This window comes from Diplotaxodon limnothrissa, linkage group LG8, assembly GCF_057381915.1.
Source record: "Diplotaxodon limnothrissa isolate DT_005_m linkage group LG8, D_limnothrissa_male_GT1.1, whole genome shotgun sequence".
NCBI lineage: Eukaryota > Metazoa > Chordata > Actinopteri > Cichliformes > Cichlidae > Diplotaxodon > Diplotaxodon limnothrissa.
Genome location: NC_140603.1, coordinates 3,976,926 through 3,997,551, shown reverse-complemented (window position 1 = coordinate 3,997,551; position 20,626 = coordinate 3,976,926). Strand labels below are relative to the sequence as shown.

At 42.0% G+C, this 20,626-nt stretch overlaps 1 protein-coding gene across 3 annotated transcripts in view; it reads right to left on the bottom strand.

Annotated features, from left to right (window-relative positions):
• Nucleotides 1–8,391: 8,391 nt before the first annotated feature.
• llgl2 (LLGL scribble cell polarity complex component 2) overlaps nucleotides 8,392–20,626 on the bottom strand; it is a 49,212-nt gene continuing 36,977 nt past the window's right edge. For 2 of the 3 annotated variants that reach the window (XM_085361170.1, XM_085361171.1), the window contains exons 14-27: nucleotides 18,395–18,499; nucleotides 17,144–17,239; nucleotides 16,441–16,637; nucleotides 15,399–15,546; nucleotides 15,162–15,309; nucleotides 14,926–15,042; nucleotides 14,674–14,840; nucleotides 14,025–14,289; nucleotides 11,640–11,790; nucleotides 10,674–10,699; nucleotides 10,455–10,502; nucleotides 10,063–10,105; nucleotides 9,307–9,368; nucleotides 8,392–9,203 (exon numbers count right to left, since the gene is read on the bottom strand). In XM_085361170.1, the coding sequence (XP_085217296.1) occupies nucleotides 9,329–9,368; nucleotides 10,063–10,105; nucleotides 10,455–10,502; nucleotides 10,674–10,699; nucleotides 11,640–11,790; nucleotides 14,025–14,289; nucleotides 14,674–14,840; nucleotides 14,926–15,042; nucleotides 15,162–15,309; nucleotides 15,399–15,546; nucleotides 16,441–16,637; nucleotides 17,144–17,239; nucleotides 18,395–18,499 (1,551 nt within the window). In that variant the 3' untranslated portion in view covers nucleotides 8,392–9,203; nucleotides 9,307–9,328. Of the gene's footprint in view, nucleotides 9,204–9,306; nucleotides 9,369–10,062; nucleotides 10,106–10,315; nucleotides 10,503–10,673; nucleotides 10,700–11,639; nucleotides 11,791–14,024; nucleotides 14,290–14,673; nucleotides 14,841–14,925; nucleotides 15,043–15,161; nucleotides 15,310–15,398; nucleotides 15,547–16,440; nucleotides 16,638–17,143; nucleotides 17,240–18,394; nucleotides 18,500–20,626 lie in introns of those variants that run through there. The other variant, XM_085361172.1, reaches the window with a different exon arrangement.

Sequence of the window (20,626 nt, the reverse complement as noted above, 5' to 3'; positions counted from 1 at the left end):
ACCTGAGTGGAGACATGGAACATAAATGGTCTATATTTGTATAGCGCTTTTACTAGTCCCCCCTAGGGACCCCAAAGCGGTTTACACACCCAGTCATCCACCCATTCACACACTGGTGGAGGCAAGCTACAGTTGCAGCCACAGCTGTCCTGGGGCAGACTGACAGAAGCGAGGCTGCCAGATCGCGCCATCGGCCCTTCTGGCCAACACCAATAGGTGAAGTGTCTTGCCCAAGGACACAACGACCGAGACTGTCCGAGCCGGGGCTCGAACCGGCAACCTTCCGATTACAAGGCGAACTCCCAACTCTTGAGCCACGGTCGACCATTTTTACAACACCCTCAGGTCTCAGGAAGAAAGTCGTCAGGTCTCAGACAAAAAAATGTCAGGTCTCAGGTGTCAGGCAAACATTCATCAGGTCTCAGGGGGAAAAAAACAGGTCTCAGACTAAAAGCTGGATCCATAAGTTAAAGTTTTGCGTTATTTTCTTGAAATTTCGAGTTATTACTTCAAAATTTAGGAAAAACTTGAAATTTTGAGTTACGGATCCTTTTATTCATCTTTTACTTGGAGAAATGACATGGATGATAAGCAGACAAACCAGCAACACACAGAGAAGGACAAAAGGCTTAAATACATAGAGGGATAACGAGGGAAGAAACAGTAGGGAAACACAGCTGGGAGTAGTCAAACGGCCCAGGACCGTAACAATTATCCACTTTAGTTCACTCTCATAACTTTAATATTACCACTACTCTCTTTAGCACACAGTGAACCGACAGGAAAAATAGCTTCAGAGCAGCTACAGGAAAATGTTTCTCACAGTTGCTTTGTGTTTCAAAGCCGAACACACCAGTATCAGTACCATGCATGCCTTTGGACTTACCAAGATGGCGCCGCGTATGGATGCCCTGGTGCTTCAGTGCGTTACTTTTGTCTTGTTTTTGTGCATTTCTTCTGTGTCTGGGAACTCCTCTGGATACTCGTACACCAGAGAAGAGCTCCTTAACTGCAGGACTACAACGCCTGTGGATTTATTTCCAATATTTGTCGCATCTGCGGCAGATTTACTGCTGACTCTGATCAGGAAAGTGAGACGTCGAAAGAGAGGTAAGCGAGCCGGCGTACTCGTGCGTTTGAGGAAACGCGGACTGAGAACGGCCCTTCCTGGGATCTTCCTTTCTAATGTACGCTCACTCTGGAATAAGATAGACGAACTGGCCCTGATGAGAAGCATGAACAGAGACTTTGCCTCCTCCTGTGTCTTATGTTTTACGGAGTCGTGGCTCAGTGAGGACATCCCGGACTGCACGCTCAAGCTGGAGGGCTTTCATCTGCTGCGCGCGGACCGGCAGGCCGCTCTCTCCGGTAAAACCAAAGGTGGAGGTGTCTGCTTCTACATCAATAGTGGCTGGTGCACAGATGTAACAGTGATTGCTCAGCACTGCTCTCCCTCTCTGGAATATCTTTTTATTCACTGCAAACCGTTTTATTCTCCGCGGGAGTTTGCGTCATTCATCCTGGCCGCTGTTTACATCCCGCCAGACGCGGATGCGCAAGCAGCTCAGTGCGCACTCGCGGAGCAGATACTCCACACGGAGCGGACATACCCGGACTCTCTCATCATTGCTCTTGGGGACTTTAACAAAGCCAATCTGAGCCATGAGCTTCCGAAATACAAGCAGTATATTAAATGCCCGACCAGAGAGGAGAGGACATTGGACCACTGCTACAGCACGATCAGCGGGGCCTATCGCGCGGTGCCGCGCGCTTCACTCGGACTTTCTGATCACGTCATGATCCACCTAATCCCCGCGTACAGACAGAGGCTGAAGCTCTCCAAACCTGTCGTGAGGACCAAAAAACTGTGGAGCAACGAGGCTGTGGAGGAGCTTCGCACGTGTTTGGAGTCTACAGACTGGGACACAATGAAGGCTGCTTCTAACAGCTTGGACGAGTTTACGGACACTGTCACCTCCTATATCCACTTCTGTGAGGACAGCATCGTGCCATCACGCACCAGGGTGAGTTATAACAATGACAAACCCTGGTTTACTCCTAAACTCAAAAAGCTGTGGCTGGAAAAGAGTAAGGCGTTCAGAAGCGGAGACAGGGACTGCTACAGAGAGGCCAAGTACAGGTTCACTAAGGAAGTGGACATTGCCAAACATCAGCACTCTGAGAAGATGCAGCAGCAGATCTCAGAGAATGACTCGGCCTCTGTGTGGAAAGGTTTTAGGAATATCACAAACTACAAGCCTAAAACCCCCCACTCCACTGATGACTTGCTCTTAGCCAACACCCTCAACGACTTCTACTGCCGTTTTGACGAGCCATCAGGCAGCCTTCACACCTCCAACGACCCCAACAATAGAGGCACTTTGGACACTCATTCCCCCACCTCTCCCCCCTCCATAGAGCCATCACCACCTTCAAACTGTTCACCTGCAACACCCGCCCCCTCACCCCACACAAAAGAGGATTTCACACCACCTCCTCCCACCACAACTCTTCATATTCATGAAGCAGATGTGAGGAAGCAGTTTAAGAGTCTGAATGCTCGGAAAGCTCCCGGCCCAGACGGTGTGTCTCCTGCCACCCTCAGACACTGTGCAAACGAGCTGGCCCCAGTGTTTTCTGGCATCTTCAACTCCTCACTGCAGGCATGTCATGTGCCTGCCTGCTTCAAGTCCTCTACCATAATCCCTGTCCCCAAGAAACCTAGGATCACTGGACTAAATGACTACAGACCCGTGGCTCTGACATCTGTGGTCATGAAGTCATTTGAGCGCCTAGTTCTCTCCCATCTCAGGACCCTCACGGCCCCCCTCCTGGACCCCCTGCAGTTTGCATATAGAGCCAACAGGTCTGTAGACGACGCCATCAACATGGCCCTACACTTCATCCTGCAGCATCTGGACTCCCCAGGAACCTACGCCAGGATCCTGTTTGTGGACTTCAGCTCTGCCTTCAACACCATCCTTCCAGACCATCTCCGAGGCAAGCTTTCCCAGATGAATGTGCCTGATCCCATCTGCCGGTGGATCACTGACTTCCTGACGGACAGGAAGCAGCATGTGAGGCTGGGGAAGAATGTCTCGGACTCCCGGACCATCAGCACCGGCTCCCCTCAGGGCTGTGTTCTTTCTCCTCTGCTCTTCTCCCTGTACACCAACTGCTGCACCTCCACCCACCAGTCTGTCAAGCTAATCAAGTTCGCAGATGACACCACCGTCATTGGGCTCATCTCTGACGGGGATGAGTCTGCCTACAGGAGGGAGGTTGAACGTCTGGTGTCTTGGTGCAGCCACAACAACCTGGTGCTGAATGCCCAGAAGACAGTGGAGATTATTGTGGACTTCAGGAAGCACACAGCCCCACTCCCCCCCATCATCCTGACTGACACCCCCATCACCTCTGTGGACTCATTCCGCTTCCTGGGTACCACCATCACCCAGGACCTGAAGTGGGAGCCCACCATCACCTCCGTCATCAAGAAAGCCCAGCAGAGGATGTACTTCCTGAGGCAGCTGAAGAAATTCAACCTGCCAACACGGACGATGATGCAATTCTACACTGCAATCATCGAGTCCATCCTCACCTCCTCCATCACCGTGTGGTACGCTGGAGCCACTATCAGGGACAAACAGAGACTGCAGCGTGTTGTGCGCTCTGCTGAGAAGGTGATTGGCTGCAGACTCCCATCTCTGCAGGACCTGTACACCTCCAGGACACTGCGGCGTGCAGCTCGGATCTCAGCTGACCCTTCTCACCCTGGACACAGTCTGTTTGACCTGCTCCCCTCAGGCAGGAGGCTCCGGTCCATTCGCACCAGAACCTCTCGCCACAAGAACAGTTTCTTCCCCTCTGCTGTTGGACACATGAACAATAACCACATGACTGTCCCCGCCACTAACACATGACCCTACGCTGTGTCACTGCATCATTTCATGTCTGGCACTGATCACCACCTGCACTCATGTATATATCTTTCTACGTAGCACTCATAATTCTTATTCTCATGTATATATGTTTGGCACTGATCACCACCTGCACTCATGTATATATCTTTCTACGTAGCACTTTAATTCTTATTGTCTGCACTGAAGCACCGCAGCAATTTCCTAATGTTGTAAACCTCAACATCTGGCAATAAACCCATTCTGATTCTCTGATTCTGATTCTGATCAGAACAGCAGCAGCTCTCCAGCTGGATAGTAAGTGGTAAGCCTGTGCTAGCATTAGCATGGACAAGGACGGTAAGAATCTTCAAGTTTTTGACATTAGTTCTCTCCTTCATTCACTCACTCAGCTCCAGGCTTCCAGTAGGTAAGTAGGCTGGCTTTCTGTTTTTTTCTTGTCCCACAGTTTAACTCTGGGTTTTCCCCTTTTTGTTCTCTGTGTTTCTAGGTCTTCTTTTCAGTAGTTGCCTTCACTACCATGGCTGAGATCAGAAAGAAACCCAGGAGAATCACGTGCCTTCACCTCACCTCCCAGTTGAGGCAACACCATGTGGGGTGAACTGAGCAGTGCATTCAATTGCGATAGGAACTGTAACACTTGAGGTAAACAAGTAAAATAAAGAAAATAAATACTGTCTCTTCTTTTATCTTTTGTGTCATCTAATTGTGTTTTTTCCATCTGGGTTACATTAACAATATGAGCTGATGGACAGGATGAGAAAGAGCACGGTGAGAAACAGGTTCCTCTACGTGCTATACGTGTAGAGGAACCTACCCAGGATGGAATTAATCCGACATTCCATTATGAAATTACAGAATTTCAGCTGTTGCATGTCCCAGTAAGTTATAGAGAAAACAGATATTTTATCTCAAAGATTTTACAAAGTCATAATTCATGATTATTCACTGTTGTTATACATTATTAACCTGTTTGTTATATGTAATAATCAGTTAGAAATTGTGTTTTCATGTCATTTTAAGGTAAAATGATTACTTAAATGCAAAATGTTGGCCTTTTATTAATAGTGTAAGGTTTGTATTGTAATGTATATAATCGCACAATTTATATTTAATATTAAATTGAACAGCTGATGGGACACAATGACTCTTACTTAAAACAGAGGGGGGCTGGCAATGCTGCAGTCTGCATTTCAGTTGATCAGCCAAACAATACTGACAAGCTACTGGGAATCTGTAGCAGCACCCAAGAAATGAATAATGTATATATGCAGGAGCCAAACACCAGGAGTCTCCATCACCTCAGACTAGTTGTTCTCCTTCTTGCTGGACCAGGCCCTGGACCTGGACCAGCAACCTGGTGATGTCAGTCAGCATCCTCCTTGGCTATAGACTAAGGATGAGGTGACTTGCAGTCCTTGTCCAATCTTCTTAGACTTCCATGAGGAAGCAGGGTTTCTTCCAGGGTTGCTCCAGACCCCAGCCAGAGACTGAACCCAAGCCTACAACTGCTGTGATTACTTACTTACTTTTCTAAACCCGACATATCAGAGGAAAGGGAGGGATCAGAGGGAAACTCGGGCTGACCAGTACTTCCTCCCTCTACCTGTCTTACACACACTTCAAGTGGTGTTCAGGACATGCAGGCAGGACATGGAGACAGGTAGTCTTTGACATCCTTAAAGATGGGACCAGAACAGGCACTGGAGAAAAGAGATGGTGCAGTTCTTACCAGGGTGGCAGGTATACCTGGTGGTCTGGGCACCGTGTATTACTTGGAAGGTACAAAAAGATGGTTAGGTGGACCGATACCTTGGTCTTGGTTGTCACACTGGAGAATCCTGATCAGTGATCACTGAGTAAGCGAAGCACCTGAAAGCAAATCTACTGCACAATCGTAGGGACAATGAGGTGGGAGAGAGAGCCTTTTCTGAATACTAAGTAATTATAAACAGCAATACCTGAAGACAGATCCGAGGTGTCAGATGGCTGAAGGAGACAAACACGATTTTAAACAGTGCTGGTGACAGAAATTGTTCCAACCTAAGATGCTATTATGGGTCCAGTAAATGTGGACCCATAACCAGCTTGCTTGACCTACAACAAGTGGGGGGTTCCAGGGGCTTCAGAAATGTACAATTGAATGTGAGAGACTACTCTGTGAGCGATGTCAGAGAGGTGAGTTCAAACCACTGCCAAACCACCCCTCAGCCTGTGCTTCAACGATTCTGATAGTTAGTATGACTCGGGGATGTTGATTCATTTAAGCTAACATAATGATCCTGCTGTAACCAGGTTTGTGATTTTTTTTAATGTTTAAGTCATATTTTGCTGGTTTCACATTTAAGTTAAGTAAGTCTGTTTGGGAGCTGACAGTTTCTAAGTGGATGGGGTTTTGAGGGGATAACAGGAGGTGTGAAGCTGCAGAGAGGCGTGTAAGACTGCAACTCTGCTTCCTGGTCCCAACTCTGGATAGTCACGTTTTGGGGGCTTTAATAAATTTGGCCAGATTTCTAGAAATGAGAGCTGCTCCATCCAAAGTGGGATGCATGCCGTGTCTCCTAACAAAACCAGGTTTCCTCCAGAAAGTTTCTCAAGTATCTATAAAGCCCACATCGTTTTGGGGACACCACTTAGACAGCCAGCAATTTAAGGAGGACATGCGGCTAAACAAACTACAGAGTATGACATTGTTTTGGCAAAGTTAAGCACCAATTCAGTAATAATTTCAGTGACCTTCGATTGACATAACCAGGTGTCATTACTGCCGATGTGAATGATAATTTTACTGAATTTATGTTTACCCTTAGCCAGCAGTTTAAAATTTAAAGGTAAAAAACTTGGGCGTGTGGCTCGGTAGAGCTCTCCTTCAAGTCTCATGTAAAAGAGACAACAAAGACTGTCTTTTATCACCTAAGGAATAAATCAGACAAGTTTTATCACTTGGCAGTGCAGAGATTGTTGTCCATGAATTTGTGCCTTTGTGCTTGATTACTGTAATGCTCTCCCTACTGGGTTACGGAAGAAAAGTTTTAGAGGTTTACAGATGGTACAAAATGCAGATGCTCACATTTTAACCAAAACTGGGAATTTTGAGCACATTATCCAGTACTGAAATCTCTTCACTGGTTGCCTTGCCAGATTTAAGCAGATTCTAAGGTCCTGTTGCTCACCTACAAGGTATTAAATGGTTTGGCGCCTTCATATCTCTCTGACCTTTTGTACCTCTATGTTCCATCCTGTGCTCTCCGATCTCAGGATACTGGCCTTCTAAAGGTTCCTAAAACCAGAAGAAAAACTACTAGGGAGCCTGCTTTTTTTTTTTTTTGTGGAACAACCTCGCTCAAGATATTAGGCAGGCATGCTTTGTGGTTTTCAAATCCAAGTGTTAAACTTGTTCCCCCTGTCCTACATGTATTAATTCTATGCCTCAAGTTTTTCCTGGTTCTTATTGCTTTTCCCTTTTGCTTTATCAGTTTTTAAACTGTATTGTTTTTATTATTTGTATATATATATTTTTATCTTCAAATACTTGTTCAGCACTTTGTTTGAAAGTGCTTTATAGATAAAGTTTTTATTATTATCAACACTTGGATCACGCAGGACAGCTGATTCCTCCTTTATTGTATAGATTTTACCAGAGATAGTTATGCTCTGCAAGTACATAACACTGTAGCTAGGCTTTTTAGAGGAAACGATACCAAAAAGGAGTACTGAGCTTTGGCAGTTCATGAGGGTCAAATAATGGGTTCTGAGTTGACATGTGGTCTCTGAACCAAGCACACATAGACTTGAAGACTTGGGGACACTCACAATCAAGTATTGCATTGCAGCATAGTCATTTTGTGCTATGTTAAAAAAAATAAAAAAAATGGAGATACTGTGCAGAAAAAAAAAGAGCCAGACAGTCATTCTTTGAAAAAACAATTTTATCCTAGAAAACTGTAGTGTAAAGTTATTTTAAAAAAATTAGCGTTCTTTCACTACAAAAATAGATTCTAGACTGATGCTAAAACACCCAGCATTGTGAGAGATAGTACCAAAATATTTCCTTGTGTGATCTAAATAGCAGCCAACCCCAGTTACAACAGATCCACAGGTAAAGAGTCATTTATATATTAAAAATATTTCAGCACAATAGTTTATAATTACATTCCTAAATTACAGTATTTATTACCTGCAAAAGCAAAATATTAAAATCAGAACATGCACAAAAATTGCAGTAGTGCATCAGTACCTATGCGTGGTGTAAAGAATGAGTAATGCTAATTAAATGATAAGTCAAAATAACACACGCACACACATCAATCATCTCAGGCATTACTGAACATGTTCCACTGATTTTCTGAATAGCATGGAAGCTCATTAACATAAAAAAAAAAAAAAAACACTAAAAGTTAAAATCATGCCAACTTTGTCGATATAAATTTAAAAAGTTAAGACATGAAAAAATATAAAGACTATGCATGAAGTGAAAACGCATGATTTGTGTTACATCAATGTTGTATAAACAAACAAAACCAACAAAGAACCCCAAACGAATTAAAATAGTGTCACCTAATTCAGACTGAAACGCGCGTTTCCTCTGCGTTTCAGTGTCTCAAGAATTTGTCAAGTTTTTGTTACAGCAACTTGTTAATTTAACACTTTATAATTTTGGACACAACATGTTTTTGCAGGTAGAAATGGGCTTTCCTACAACAAATCACAAATCTAAACTACACAAAATATTTATCAATGTTATTTAAAATCATCCCCCAAATTTCTTCTTCATGTCTCTATGAGGAGATGAAGGCCAGTAAGATATACAGCAGAGTACAGTGACTAGATGGTGATGCTGGTAGTGATAAAGGCCATTAGAACATCAAGTGAATTTAAACAAACAGTTTTATACCAAACAAAACAGCTCAGTAGCTTCCATGTCAGATGTAGAAGGCTGATTTGAAGGGATCCGGTCACACGCCAGTAATGTGCCTCATCCAGCTTTGGGTTTAAATGGGTGTGGCCATGCTATGGCAGCAGTGTATGGTCCTTAGGCACATGTGGTGTCACTTCCTTCACATTCTTTGCACCATTACTGAGCCAAAGCCCTAGATGTTCAGAAAGCACTTCTGACAAGAGCCTATTGGTGTCTCTATGAAGGGGCCAGTGTGAGCGCAGCATCAGTAAATGGCGGGATGGGTAAGTCTTTGAGGAGAGGGGTCAGGTGTCAGTAGTGTCAGCTAAAATGGAGGCAAGATCTGTTGCTTAGGTCCATTTTAGACATATCAACATGTCGGTTCTCTGTAAAGATATAGCACAAAAACACCATGAACCAACAGATGTGGATTCAAAAATTGATTGCATGTTTTGCATTTGTAGGAAAGAAAGTGCTACAAAGTCTCACCTCAGCTGTTGAGATAGGCTCCTCACGCTACAGCACTTTTCACATTATTCTCCAGGAATGACCTTTGACAAACAGAAAACAGAATCCATTAACACGATTGGTTACAATTGTCCAACTTCATGTTCACCTTTAAAAACCCAAGAGCTATAATCTCAGCATTTTAAAAGTTTATGATACAATTAGAAAAAGACTGAGCAAGTACAGCTTGTTTGCAAGGCTTACTAGGCAAAAGCCTCTTCTCGCTATAAGGAACATAGAACCGTGCCTTAGATTTGCAAGGTTATATTTAAATAAACCACAAGACTTTCAAAAATGATTTGGATGATTGAGATTGAAGTAAAGATGTATGGTCAAAATGCACAGTGTGATGTTTGTCGTTAATATTGGAGAAATGTTAGAAGAATTTCTGGGTTGAATGAGTTCAATTTTCTCGTAACATATCAAGTGAAAATCTGCAAGAAAAAAATGTTGGTAGCTTTTTAAGCCAAAGAATTACGTCAGTTTACTTTTAAAGGTTAATTGGGAAAAATATTAATGGATTCAGAGTTCTGGGATTAACACCAGCATCACAGTAACAACACAGACTGAAGTTGCTCAGTACATTTCCCCCCCCCGGAGGTGCACGCTGCAAACACTTCTTACAAGCAGATCTAGCTGCACACTGCAGTCATTTTTCCAGCCTGAGAATGGCACAACATCTTTTTTTTCCTTGTGTAATTTTTGTACAACTACAAAGAATGTGTTTGTGATACTTGCATTTGATCTCCTTCTAGTGACTTCTGGATCTCCTGAAGTACTTCTGAAAAGAAAAAAACAAAACACAAAAAAACAACTGTAACCAACTATTGCTTTTAACAACACCACACTTTGTCATGACTTTGAGCGTTAGCTCAGTCACAACAAGCCAGCTCACTGGGGAAAAAATGAAGTTGTATCAGTCATGTGCTTATATATGGTTCTGAGACATGTAATTTGGATGTTTCAAATGACAATGTGAGTAAGAGGCTGCAGGACCAGCTCAAAAAGGTAGCGTATAATTCAATTACAACTGAAGCCAGATTTCCTTTGAACAACTACAATGTCTGAGGGACATGCTATTTGACCTTCCAGGTCTATATTTCAGGATATTCTCCTGCCTTTGTACTCACTCTCATCATTCAGCAAAGCATGCTCCATAACATGTTTAGCTGCATTTTCTGCAATAGATGGCATGTCAACACAGTCAGCCATAGACAAGGTACGTGTAAAAACAGACAGCACATTTAGCATAGCACAGAATTATAAAACACCACAGAACACAGAACACACACTCATGTGGCACATGCACATTTACTTACAATGATATTATTTGTTTTTAATTGTTTTACCTGCATCCTCACCATCATGTTTGGCTCTGAAAGGACAGAGAAGACAGAAAGTAATGACAGCTCATTCTTAGGGATGTCAAAACATATCAATTATTGTAATATGTAAAACATGTAATATTAATATCCTGTTAAAATATTCGTTAAAAGGGGACAATGAACTGGAAGTAAAATGAGTACATTTTGCTGATATAGCCATACTGGCTGATTTCGATCTACAGTCACTGGAAGGTTGATGTCACTTATAAACATTAAGAGAAAATAAAAGACAAAAACAGCATAACTGGCTATATTGGAGCTAGTGATTTATACATTGGGAGGAGGAGGCAAAATATGTTATAATAATAATAATAATAATGGATTGGATTTATATAGCACTTTTCAAGGCACCCAAAGCACTTTACAATCCCACTATTCATTCACTCTCACATTCACACACTGGTGGAGGCAACCACTCAACTATGCGCTTTAGTTGAGCGGTTTTACTTTTCCAGGTGCTGAGGCACGCCTGAGTCAGGACTGTCGGCATCTCTCAGCCTCACGCATTATTTTGGACATTCTATGTCCCAAGAGTGAGCCACTTTGACGGCCATCAAATCCACCAGACCAGACCGCTGTGTCTTTTCCTCTTTTTTATAAATGCAATTTGCACTTCTGTGTTACACAATATCAGTCTTGCTTCTACCTTTTTTTAGCTAACTTCATTTTTACTTTTCTTTCTATCTACACACTCTGCACACATCAGTGAGATTTCTATCTAATGTTTATTATTTCTTCACCAGGGTCAGTCTTTACAATCTTTCACTCTCTTTTATATACTATTTGGCATTGTTACAATGATTTTACTCCCATTTAACATGGAAGTTGTAACTACCAGCATCATCTAACAACCTGGCTTAAATTGCCCTACAGCAAACTTTTGTATTCAGCAAACACCAACATGATGAAAACAAGGAAACCTATGAGTACCTATGAGTAGATGAAGCTCCATCTGGCTGTGACTGGTGTTGGTTGGAGCAGCCAGAATGAAGTGGAGCCTCCACCAGACAACGAGGCTCCACAACACAGCGGGTCGACAAAGAGAATCTTTCAAACTCAGACGGGGAGATCAGGTAGAAGCCTGAGGGAGAACAACAGCACACAGGAGCTTAGTGAAAGTGGCAAGCGGGGTGGGGGTGGGGGGACCTATGAATGTAGATAAGTGCACTGGCAAAATGACTGTCCATTGAACAACAACAGCAACAAAAAAACATGATAAAAATCACATTTTAGGAAGAAAATCTCACTTCTAAAAACTCGTGGCAGCAGTTACTGAACAGCATGGATGTACGCGGCATGAGGGTTCTTTCCATTTAAAACCAACAAACATACAAACGAAACAATCCAGTTTTCATAATAATCTGACAGTAAATGGATCTTTTAATCTGATTAATTTATCCCACAATACAAGTCTGTCGGCATGTACTAACACAAATCACAAAATATACAAATTGTAACCCCAGTTTAGCACCATGAAGCCAGTACTTTTTCTGCGAGCGAAATCAAAGTCGTTCTAAAATCAGGTCTTGTTGTACAGGCATCTTGAAACACCTCACATTCCTTATTTGGGCAGTTATTTTGAAGCGTGTGTCTAAATTTTTTTTTAAAAGCTGCTTTAGAAATTGCTGTTGCAAAACACTAACACATATTTTAACTCTGAATTCTCTGACTGTCACATGTTTCTTTAGCTCTTTGTGGAAAGTCAGCAACTTGTTACTGATCCCCATCTCTTCAAATGGCTATTAAGGCTAAAGACTTTAGGCTAGAACAAAGACATACATGACTTCTGAAAACTGCTTCTAGAAGGTCAAGCTAGAGACACATCTGTATTGTTGATGTTGTATTCTAAAGAGAATGTATTTAGAGCCTAGGGCTGAACGATATATCGCATTTGCGATAATATCGCGACATGATCAAGTGCAATTTTCTAACCGCAAAGGCTGCGATTATACTGCGATTATAAGGCTGTCCAAATTACTACCATATCCCAGAATTCATAGCGCGGCCCAGCCAAACTCCAGTTTCCAGCAATGGCGGCCGCTACTAAGTTTTAAAATTACTCATACTAATCTTTCTGGGTCACAAAATAAACTTTTAACATATTTTCAGGCGAGAAAGTAGTTGTGTAAACATCAAATATCTGCTCGGTTTATCAAGATATCCCATATTTGCAAAAGTGCTTCGACGTTTTCAGAGGCGTCTGCTACCCACCAGCTCGACAGCTAGCCGGGAGCTCGAGGGTTACTGATGCGGCCGAGAACGGCACAACTCCCGGCACATCATTTTCAGATCACCGCGGAGTTTCGCTGCTCGGGTTAAACGTAATATATAAGTCACTTAGACAACCTAAAAATGTTATTGTTGGGCTTTTTTCAGTGTTTTGTTTGTTCGTGAGTAAATCGGTTTGGCTGAGATTAAAGTTATTAGATTAGATAAAATAAAACTTTATTAATCCCCCGGGTGGGTTCCTCCTTGGTTTTCACACAGCTGACTAAACGTCAAACAGAAAACTTATTAAACAGAAGTATGAGACAGTCGAGAATTTACGCCAGTGTCTGGTTATATTTTAGATAGCAAGAAGCAGACGGCCGAGTTTATTAAACTCCACCGAGACAGCGGTGACGCTAATCAGAACTAGACCGTCCAATTTCACGCCTTTAAACTTTAAAGGCGTGTTTGTGTGTGTGTTTATACAATTGCTATTATGTTTGCACTTTATGTGTAATGTTACTGACTGCAGAGATCAGTAAGATGTGTGTATTTTTTATTTATTAGTTTTATTTATTTAATATTATTTTTTAATTGAATGACTGTCTAGTAGTTCACAGATGTCGAAAAACTGAGTGTGGTAAAGCCACTGATTTTGTTTATGTATATTTCTGCAATCTGCACATTGTACTGACTTTCATTTTAATGTTTACACCAGGGTTCCTTGTCAGCACTTTATGCTCAGATGTTTGTAAGCTAAAAATAAACTATTGTGTATGTTCAAATATACTGTTGTGATTGAAGAAGTTAAATAAAAATGTCAGTCATCAATTCATGCATCACCTCATGTCATCATAACAGAGGTCTGTCTTCCAGGAAAGAACAGTTTAAAATTAATGTAATATAGTATTGGCCATACTATATGATGTATTGCTTGTCTTTGTTTAATAATACAGAAGACAAAGACCTTAAAAAATAATCGCATATCGCATCGCAATCGCAATATTGGGGCAAAAAATCGCAATTAGATTATTTTCCATAATCGTTCAGCCCTATTAGAGCCCCAGTAAAACAGAGGAAGAAACGTGTGCGCAGGTGTCTCTATACCTTGGCCGTGCTTGGTGAAAACACAAGAAGCGATTCCACTGACGTCCTCTCGGCGGATGCAGGGGTAATGTACCTGCATCTTGACGTGTGGCAGTGACACCACGTGAACATCGCCCTGATTAGTCAGGACCAACAAGCCGCTTTCACCATAGTCCTCTGTCCGACTGCTGCCAAACCAGGCCATGCCTACCCGTCGCACTCGAGAGCCATCAACAGCAGTCAGCTTTAATTTCATCTTAGCACTAACTTTTGGCAGCGTGAAAACCTGAACACACAAAACAAATGCATTGGAATAGAGTTTACAAAATTTTAAGAGGATTGAATATTTCTATCCTACACCTCAATAAATAACAGTAATTGTACCGATATTAAAAATTGTGAGCCTAGACCACATAAATGGCATTCTCTTTAGAGCATAGAACAAGCTAAGACACAACAATGCTCAACAAGTGACATGAACCAATAGTAACTGATTTAATTGTTATTTTTGAGGGCTGTAATCTACAGGTCTTTAAAAATACTACCTGAAAACATAATACTTTTAGAAAAATTTACAAGAAACAAGACATTTTAAGACCACCTTTTCTTTGATATTAACTTTTTAAGACATCTTAATGACCCACTGCAACCCTAGTGCTCCAAGTCTAACCTTAAACTGTTCCTCAGACACGACCAGGAGGTGGTGTGAGCCCTGCATATCAGGTGCGCGAGCCAGGTCGTGAGCCACCTCCAGGGGCTCAGGGAGAGGAGCCCCATGTCCATCTAACACCACAATACCAACAACAGGAGCGCGGTGCATCAGCTGAATCTCCTTGGCTGAAAATAAAGGACGCAAATCAGAGACAACTTTACAAGAGGAGGGCAGAGCTGAGAGATCAGGCCACCACAATGTTAAACCTACATAGTTGAGCTGTGACAGGCTCATCTGCTCTATGCTCGACAGAAGGAAGGCGAAGCATGTAGGCAAACACACAGCCACCATTGGTCCCTGCCCATAGGGAGGGTGTGTTATGTGAACCTACAAGAAAATGAGGAGAAACGTAAGGAAATGGAAACAACCCAAAGTTCTGCCCACTATTCATTTCTGTAGCAAGTGCTGTTTACGTACTATAGTACACGTTTAACACGCCAACTCACTGTCAGAGAGGAAGGTGTCAGCAAAGTAGAGCGTCCGTACTAGGCCAGTGAAAGAGTCGTCTGAAGAGCGAGCTTCAATTTTCCTCTGGACGGGAGCCAGCTCCATCTCTGCCAATTCAGCCTCCAGACGAGCATTTGCCTCTTGGAGCTGCTTAGGCAGATATCAATATATATATATAACACATGCGACAACGGAGAAACACGGAACAGATAGCAGAGTCCTTTTTATGATTCTACCTTAGTAGCAGTGTTAACATGTTGTTTTCTTAGAGAGACTCTGCTACGTCTGATTCGTCTAAAGGATTGTCGCAGGGATTTCTTTATGCTCTTCACTCTGGACAGAGGACCCTCCATGGCCAGCTGATCGCTGGGGTTTAGTGTGCACCTAAAAGTTTGAAAACACAATATGAGCACATATGATATGCAGACAGCTGCACAAATACTTTGCTTACTCCTAAAATGTAACAAACAAAGACACAACAAGGCTACAGTTTTTCTCATAACATGTACGGTGACTTGAGCATGAGTGACTGATATATTAGGTTGGAATATCCACCTAGGTAAATATTATATCCCTATATCACTTGTACTGTGTTAAAACTGAAGATTTCCTTTGAACATGATGGATGACAGCTGGGACCTGGGCCTGATGCATGAGTGATAACTGATGGATCACTGGGTGGTATCTGGGCTGATGCAGTCTCAGGAGTGGGTGGTAGATAGTACTAAGGCCAGCTGCATGAGTCTGCAGGTCAGAGTGACCTGCTGAGAGCCACAGAGGGCAGGTGTGTGTCGCTGTCATGGACTGTCTTGAGTTTGTTTGCGTAACTGTTATTATGATAGCCATTATGGTTTAGATTTGTTTTGGATCAGGTTTTGTCAGGTAGTGGTTGGCACTGTTGCCTCGCAGCAGGAAGGTTTGAATCCACCATCTGGGTGTGTGGCGTTTCCAGAAGACAATAAATGATTTTTTTTTCTCTGTATGTGTTATTGTAGGGTCTACCTTACAATATACAGCCTTGAGGCGACTGTTGTGATTTGACGCTATATAAATAAAATTGAACTGAACTGAATTGAATTTTCTACCCAGTAGTAAACGAATGGTTGTATCAGTTTTAAATTTTGCAAGTTTGAAAGCTTGGTTACATCCAACTTGCTTCTTTGTACTACGAAAGAAAATGATGGCTAAAACACATCCACTAACATGAAACAGATTTCCTGGAAGCTGTAAACACAGTACAGACACATGTTTCACATCTTTCTTAATGCTTCTCCTTACTTGATCAGGACACTGTTCTTCTGTTGGTAGTCATATAACCCAAACCCATGACTGGTGCCAAAGGCTATCAGCTTCCACTCTGAGTGCAGTGTGAGAGCAGTGACCACAGCTGGGGGCTGGCACTGGACAACAGCAAAGGGCTGGAAGCCTGCAGGAAACATCACTGGGTCTTCCTGGATATCCAGCTGAGTGTGGCCCTGTGAAGGAAGACGACTATCAAATGCTGGAATATGTAGTTGACAGTGTAACAATAGAAAGGTTTTATGATAGCCTTCAGAGCACACATAGTAAGCTAGTTATTATTGTAAATGCAGCATTTAAAGCCTTTTTAGATCACCTATTTTTGTATGCTGTATATGTTTCTGGATTCTGCAAAGTCTCAACTTTTGAGTTTTGGCTGCTGCTTATTTCTGGAAGTACAACTGACCTTATTTAGACAAGAGGGTGGATTTCTTAGTTATTAATGCTACTTAGCTTGGTTGCAAAGTTGCATTAATTAAATTTTTCATTCAATCATTTTTGTGCCAGACTGCAAAAACACTTTTTGGGGGAGGCATCTGTAGAGAATGAAAACTCTGTTGGAGACCTAAAACATACGGGTCACGTTACAGTGGCCAGATCCGTCCTTCATAATGTCTACAGCTGCTGCATGTCACTGTAAAAACATAAACAAACATAGCGAGTAATCAGTTCTGTTCTTTACCTTCCATCGAAATCCTTCTTGACCTTGCAGCAAATCCACAACTTTAGCCTCCACGGTTTGCTCTGCTGCCTCGTCATTCAACTCCAACATTAGGATCTGCAAAGTCAAAATAACAGTGGGAATAATCACAATAATGTGATATCAACGTAGGCCTACACACACACACACACCCCACTCGGTCTGCGGACAGTCTTTATCCTTCAAACTTAGACAATAAGGATTGTCTGTAATATTGCATTCACATCTTCTTGTAGAACTTCAAGAGGTACTTTATGCACTCTTAGTTAATCAGCCAAAGAGGGTCCAGTTTTCCAGTTCAGCCATGATCCTATCACACACACAATTGTATGATAAGTTGTACTTGGACCTGGTGACATCACCCCCCTTGAAATGACGTTTTGGCCAACCCTTGGCATAGCATTTGTGTTGTACCTCGTTGATCTCTAGTTGTGAGTAGTTTCTTCCAGCTATTTGAACACTGAGCTACTAGTTGTTTTGCTGTTAGTCTAGATGTTGGGTGTGATTCCATAGGTCCCACATCCACTTCCTGTAACCCCTTCCACTGGGATTCCTTGGTAGTAGCATTCCAACAACCCCATATTCTCATACCTTGTGCACTTATGCCTTCTTGTCTTCTGGTTCCTCAACACTGCCGGTATAGCTTTAGTTACACTTCTCTTGCATATATTCCAAGGTAGGCTTGTGTAGCATGGGGGAGTCTTACTGGATACAAATGACACAGCATGACAGCCAACCTGGAGTTTGCCAAAAAGCACCTAAAGGACTCAAAATTCTCTGGTCTTATAAGAGAAAGATTGAACTTTTTAGCCTGTAAGCCAAAGAACTATGCCTGGAGGAAACTAGCCATTACAATCCCTGCACTGAAGCATGGTGGTGGCAGCATGATGCTTTGGTTGAGGGAAAAGAGTGTTTATGAATATAAATAAATTCAACACTGAGCGTGAAAAAACTGACTTCTTAAGCTCTACTACGCCTACATATGCAAGAGGGCGTAAGAATCAACAGAAAAATCTAAATTTCTCTCAAACTTCTACAGAAGGTCAAAGGTCAAGAGCAGGCTTTATCATATATACTGACTTACTAGCAAAGTATAATTCTTAAAACTTAACTCTAACTTGACAAGTAAGAGTTTACCTTACTGATGTAAGTTAAGTGCTTAACTTACTCTACATCAGAGATATGACTTAGCCCAACATGACATAGGTCTGTTGTAAAATTCTCAATAGTCACCTGTCCCGCAGTGCCAGCTACAGTCAGATAACCACTATATTTGCAGAGATGGATCTTCTGGATGCCGAGCCTTGGGTCATCACTGTAGGGGTCAAAACAGCCAACCTAAACAGAAACATGACAAGGGTGAAATTTAGAGTAACACCTCTACTTCAAAACATACGTAGAAAACAGGAAATACTTTGTATCAATAGGTAACTTCACATCTGAGCAGACAAGTATCACATGTGGAGTTCCCCAAGGTTCCATCTTGGGACCCCTTCTGTTTAACATCTACATGCTCCCACTGGCACAGATTATAAACAACAACAAAATAAACTATCACAGCTATGCAGATGACACACAAATATATATCACAATGTCACCAGGAGACCGAGGCCCTGTACAGGCTCTTGGTAAATGCATTGAGGAAATCAATGACTGGTTGTGCCACAATTTTCTCCAGCTAAACAAAAACAAAACTGAGGTAATAGTCTTTGGCGCCAAAGAAAAACGATTACAGGTCACCAGAGAACTTCAATCTATACATCTAAAAACCACAAACCAGGCGAGAAATTTGGGTGTAGTGATGGATGCAGACCTAAACTTAGAAAAACACATTAAGACAATAACAAAGTCAGCTTACTATCACCTCAAGAATATATCAAGGATAAAAGATCTGATGTCTCAACAGGACCTGGAAAAACTAGTCCATGCATTCATCTTTAGTAGGCTTGATTACTGTAACAGCATCTTTACAGGTCTACCTAAAAAATCAGTCAGACAACTACAGCTCATTCAGAACTCTGCTGCTCGAGTCCTCACTAAGACCAAAAAAGTGGACCACATCAGTCCAGCTCTGAGGTCCTTACACTGGCTGCCTGTCCGTCAGAGGATAGACTTTAAAGTTCTGATGCTGGCCTATAAAGCTCTGAATGGTTTAGGACCAAAATACATCAATGACCTCCTGACCCAGTATGAACCATCCAGATCCCTCAGGTCATCTGGATCCGGTCTTTTATCAGTTCCCAGAGTCAGAACCAGACACGGAGAAGCTGCATTCAGCTTTTATGCTCCTTATATCTGGAACAAACTCCCAGAAAGCCTCAGATCAGCTGAAACACTCAGTTTATTTAAATCCAGGTTGAAGACTCACCTGTTCTCAGCTGCATTTGAATAAAGCACCAAATCCACACTTTTAAGCTTAAATTTCAAAACTTACATTTAACTACTGATTTTATCTACTGTTCTGATTTTATCTGTTTTGATTTTATATACTGTTGTTTGTTTGTTTGTTAATTAGTTAGTTAGTTTATTTGCTTGTTTTATTCAATTTTAAATCATGCTTTTTATTTGTTCTTGTTTCTAATGTATCTGTAAAGCACTTTGAATCACCTTGTTGTTGAATTGTGCTATACAAATAAACTTGCCTTGCCTTGCCTTACTTCCAGCTTTGCCTAATATGCTGCTATGCAAGACCTTGATTAACATTCCTCTTTTACATAAATCTTAAAATAAATAACTGCTGTTAATTTAAAGTAAAATAATGTAAAAAGATTGTTCATCCATCCATCCATTCGCTTCCGCTTATCCTTTTCAGGGTCGCGGGGGGCGCTGGAGCCTATCCCAGCTGTCATAGGGCGAGAGGCAGGGTACACCCTGGACAGGTCGCCAGTCTGTCGCAGGGCCAACACATAGGGACAGACAACCATTCACACTCACATTCACTCGCACATGCACACCTAGTGGCAATTTGGATTATCCAATTAACCTATCCCCACAAGCTGGGCTTGGTTAGTACTTGTAAAAGATTATGTTAATTTTAATGCTAATTAAGATTAATTATAAATTCATTAGCATGGTTGCCTCAGAGCAAGCACGTCCTGGGTTCTAAATAACCATCTGGCCAGAAGCTTACTGTGTGGAGTGCGCTCCTCCCACAGCCCAAAGACATGCACTTAGTGGGGTTATGTATACATAGTTTACTCAGGAATTATTAAAGTATTCTGATTTTAGTGATTCAAAATTGCCCATTGATAATTTTTTTGCATTTAAGAACACTTTTTCTTTAAAAAAAAAAAAAAAAAAAAATTACACACACACACGAATTCTAATATTCTAGTTCTAGTTTTGTTGAGAAATGTTATATGCGGTCAAACTTGGAAACCTTGCCATTTATAAAATGCTAACCAACGAGCAGCTCATTTGGAAAGACCTGTGTTTTTTCTATTTGAATATTTATCATTGCTCATT